This window comes from Musca autumnalis, unplaced genomic scaffold (genome assembly GCF_047663935.1).
Source record: "Musca autumnalis isolate F117 unplaced genomic scaffold, ASM4766393v1 scaffold_4, whole genome shotgun sequence".
Lineage (NCBI taxonomy): Eukaryota > Metazoa > Arthropoda > Insecta > Diptera > Muscidae > Musca > Musca autumnalis.
Window position 1 is genome coordinate 235,789,432 of NW_027411977.1, and position 4,412 is coordinate 235,793,843.

Below are 4,412 nucleotides of genomic sequence, written 5' to 3' on the forward strand. Positions count from 1 at the left end.
CTCTTTAATTTTAAAGGATATTTAAACTTTATTATTCTTTTAAAAGTATTTATTATTATTATTATTATTATTATTATTATTATTATTATTATTATTATTATTATTATTAATATTATTATTATCATTATTATTATTATTATTGTTATTATTATTATTATTATTATTATTATTATTATTATTATTATTATTATTATTATTATTATTATTATTATTATTATTATTATTATTATTATTATTATTGTTATTATTATTATTATTATTATTATTATTATTATTATTATTATTATTATTATTATTATTATTATTATTTTTTCCATTAACAATTGATTCCCATTTACTTTATTTTTTTACCTTTTTATAAAAATATTTTTTATTTCTTGTTTCTTTAAAAACTTTGTACCCATTTCCCCAAATCGTATTATTTATTTTTTCCCAACTTTGTTTTCCCATCCCACCCAAGATGTTTTTTTAATGAAAATAAAAAGTCAAATATTTAAAATTTCATTTTAAAATTTTTTCATATATTTTTTCATTTCTTTTTTTCAAATAATAAAATATTTTTTTTCAGTTTTGTTTTTTTATATAATAAAAAAATCATCATTCTCAAATATATACTACAATTCATTGGTATTTTTGCAATAAATATTTACAATTAATTGTCAAATGGATAAAGTTGGTTTGTAAAAAATTGTGTAAAAAATAATAATACAATTGTTGCAATTCATTTAGATATTTACAATTTTTCAAGCCAAAGGCCGGTCAACATGGGGTTTTTTAAAACTTACAAACTAAAAAACTAAAAAATAATAATAATAAAAACTTACAAACTAAAAAGCATGCAAAATATATATAATTCAATCCAAGGTTTTCATATGTACAATATAAAGTTTTGGTATAAACAATTCAAGTGTAACTCAAATAATAATAAAAATAAAAAATAATAATAATAATTAAAAAATTCACTAATCAACTTAAAAATTAATATTTGGAATTTTTTCAATTTCAATTTCAGTTGCAAGGGCAGACTGGTGCCGCCGAAAGGAAGGCACACAGTGGGCACAATGCTAATATTTACAATTGATTTTAAAAAAGGTGGGGTAAAAAATAATAAAATTATTAACTAAAAAAATGTGTGTTTTTTGCATTGACTATAAACTTGGTTGGTGTGTTTTGAGTGAGAGGTGATTTTGGTATGTTGTTGTGAGATGTTTTTGTTTTTGTAAATAAATACTTTGTTTTTGTTTAGACACATACAATACCTCTTTGACTGTGGCTGTGGGGACCAAAGCGATAGTTGTTCTCTGCCAATTTTTGCCTTTTGGAGGCCTCAGAATCCGAGGAGTTTTCGGAGGTTTCGGCCTCATTGAGTTGATAGAATTTGCGGCGCATATTCTGTTGCCTTTCCTCTTCACTGGCCTCACTGTGCATATCACTGTCACTGTTCACTGAGCTGCGGGAAGTTTTCATGCTCAAATCCATGGGACCATCTTGGTTCATGGGTTCTTCGTAGGAATGGCCCGAGTTGGCGGTTTCATGGCTAATGGAGCAAACGGAAACGGGGGAGAGGGATTCCATTTTGGCAGCAAAAGTTTGGGGTTCGGGTGAGGCATTGTTGCTCATGGCCAAATGGTGGGGTGAGGCAATTTGTTGTTGCTGTTGCACTGGTGAGGCACGGACAGCAATGGGACTGTGGATTTGATGTTGTTGTTGGTGGTGTACTGAGCTGTGTGAGGATACAGGTGAAACGGAGTGGGAGTGATGCATAACATCATCATCACCAGAGACACACAATTCAGGTGATTGCCGGGCTGAAGAGGGGTGTTGTGGCTGTTGAGGCTCCTCATGGGTCAAGGAGTGGACCGAGTGATTTGTGGGTGAGAAACGAGAAATGGATTCAGCTGAACCAGCAGAGTCTACTGATTGACGGTGTTTGTACATTTCCGAACGATAGGCAGCATCGGCGGCGGCAGCAGCAGCAGCTGGATGATAGCCGGGGAACAAGAGATGAGGTGGCATTTGGAAGGCTGAGGCAGGAGAGGCAGCAGCACCCATTGGTGGTATGGTGTTCATCATGCTAAAGAAGGGCAAGGCAGCAGCTGACATAAAGGGAGCAGCCGACATTTCGGGTAAATATGAGGGATAACCCAAGTGACCGGCAGCAGCCCCAGCAGCGGCGGCAGCAGCCAAATGTGAAGATCTTTGGGCATTGAACTGTTGTTGGGCAGCAGCGGCGGCGGCAGCAGCAGCCATATCACCAAATGGAGAGGGACCAGCAGCGGCGGGATTTGGGGGGACAACTTGGCCATTGGCGGCGGCAGCTTTGGTGGCAGCTTCTACGGCTTGTTGTTGTTGTTCTTGCAACAAGCAGTGGATTTTGAACCAGTTTGAGCGACGGCCATAGCGAGAGCCACCCTTGGACATGCCAACGGTATAGCATTTGCGTAGACGGCAGGCCTTGCAGGTGGTGCGGTTTTTCTTGTCAATCACACATTTGCCATTGTTTTTGCACTCTGAGATGGAGGATAAGTTGTTGTAGGAGCGGCCAAAGAATGACTGGAAAGAGAAAGAACAAAAGAAAATAAAAGATTAGTATTTTGTGTGTTTTGAGAGGAAAAGAGTTGAGTGTTCCTTCTTTGTGGGGAAGGGAGTTTAAACTCTTTGTTGTTTGGTTTGAGATAATTACCTTGCATCCTTCACATGTGAAAGCTCCAAAATGGAAACCAGCAGCAGGTTCACCACAGACTTTGCACGTTTGATTCATCTGCAAAAAGAGAAGAAAGAAAAAAATGAGGTTAGTTTATTTTGTTTTGAGTTAAGTTTGTAATTATTTTGTTAATACCATTTCAAAAACCATTTTCTGTTTGTGTGTCTGTTTTAGAGATTTTTAGTTGGTTTGGAAAACTAAACTAAACCCCGATGTTTACCCTTTGAGGTGATTAAGGCAAGTGTGTCCTTTCACTTAAAAAATTTTGGCATATATACTAAAAAATGCTAATACCTTTAAGCCTGGGATCAGTCTTTTATGACCCCTCAATTTAATTGTTGTAGTATTGTGTGTGTGTGCCTGTGTGTGTTAACAAAAAACTAAAGCTAGGCGGATTATGCAACCCTAAAACATTGAAGTTTTATGACCGGGGTCAGGTAGTTAAAAAATATTATGAAAAAATTTTGGAAAAAAGGTCATGAAGAGAAAATTTTCAAGAATTTTAGAAATTGCGAAGTAAGGGCGCGGGACACCAAAAAATTAAGTCATAAAAAAATAAATGTAGGAAAGGCAAATATTTTTGTTCTGGGGAATTTCTAAGAATTTTTATTGCCAAAAAAGATGACTTTTCAGAGGCAACAACAAATGTTACATCACAGAAAAATTGATGGGCACTTTTTGTTTTTTGCCTGTGTGTGTTTGTGCGCGTTTGACTTTTAATAAAAAATTGTAATCCATGATTTGCCGCCGGAAGTTTAATCTAGCCAAAGTTATCCAATGTTAATCCACAAATGAGGAAATGGCTTGAATGGTTTTCGTAGGTAGTTGTTGTTGTTTGTTTGATTTTCTTTTTGGTCACAAAAAACTTACCTTGTTGTTGTGTAATTTAAATCCTTTAGAGAAATATCCAAATTTTTGAGGTGGGTGGTTGAATGGTTTTGGTTGTTAAAACACTTTTCTTTCACTTTTTTGTTGTCTTTGATTTTTCACTTCACTGTTTATTCGTTTTTTAATAATCAATTTTAGTTTTTGTAATGTTTTGCTGTTTAATATTTTGTTTTTGATTTTTTAAATTTTCTCTTTTGTTTTTTTTTTTTCTTATTTTATAAAAAATATTTTTTTCTTTTTATTTTTTTGAAATTTAAAAAATATTTTTTTTCTTTCTTAAAATTCTAAGAGCTGATATGTTGCTCTTTTCATTGCTGTTGAAGTACAAAATAACCAAGTGTTCTTTCTTTAGATTATATACGGCCAAGTATAAGCGCCTCGTAAGATAAGCAGAGATCGCTCTCAGGTAATTCCACCACTCAGTTTGGAAAAAATCCAGCAACACCTTTCTAACCCATTAGCGGGCACATAAGTCTTTCTCTTTTTGTTACACAAGGTATATTACAACACACTCTCACCACACAACCAGTCGCTCTCTAAATCCCTCTCTCGCTCAGTTAAGTGGTATGTGGTAAGGCTTAAGCCACCACCATTGCTCGATATTAACCCCTGCTTCATGGTTTCACTCTTTAACCGGGAGAGGCTTATGTGGCTAGCTGGCTTAATGTGTGGTAATTTGAAATGAATGAAGCATCTCGGTGTGTGTGCGCTCGCTGCGTTTACTGTGTATGCCTGACTCTCAACTCATGTTAACGGAAGCAGGGCTTAAGCAATGTTAAGCCATGGTGTGGGGATTAACATGGCAAATCTCTTCTAAATC

The 4,412-nt window shown here is 34.7% G+C and overlaps 1 protein-coding gene across 1 annotated transcript; it reads right to left on the minus strand.

Annotated features, from left to right (window-relative positions):
• Positions 1 to 492: 492 nt before the first annotated feature.
• Positions 493 to 3,926, minus strand: kni (knirps). Its single transcript, XM_073981754.1, has 3 exons — positions 3,575 to 3,926; positions 2,684 to 2,761; positions 493 to 2,553 (listed from the first exon to the last, which is right to left on the minus strand). Exons 2-3 carry the CDS (start codon positions 2,759 to 2,761, stop codon positions 1,243 to 1,245), a joined length of 1,389 nt encoding a protein of 462 aa, XP_073837855.1. The 5' UTR covers positions 3,575 to 3,926; the 3' UTR covers positions 493 to 1,242.
• Between the last annotated feature and the right edge of the window lie 486 nt (positions 3,927 to 4,412).

What these genes read in the sequence shown, in the direction of transcription:
- kni (XM_073981754.1), bottom strand. Translation starts at nt 2,761, where the DNA reads ATGAATCAAACGTGCAAAGTCTGTGGTGAACCTGCTGCTGGTTTCCAT. An exon ending in TCACATGTGAAGGATGCAAG is followed by an intron (nt 2,554 to 2,683) that starts GTAATTATCTCA and finishes TTCTCTTTCCAG; the next exon opens with TCATTCTTTGGCCGCTCCTA.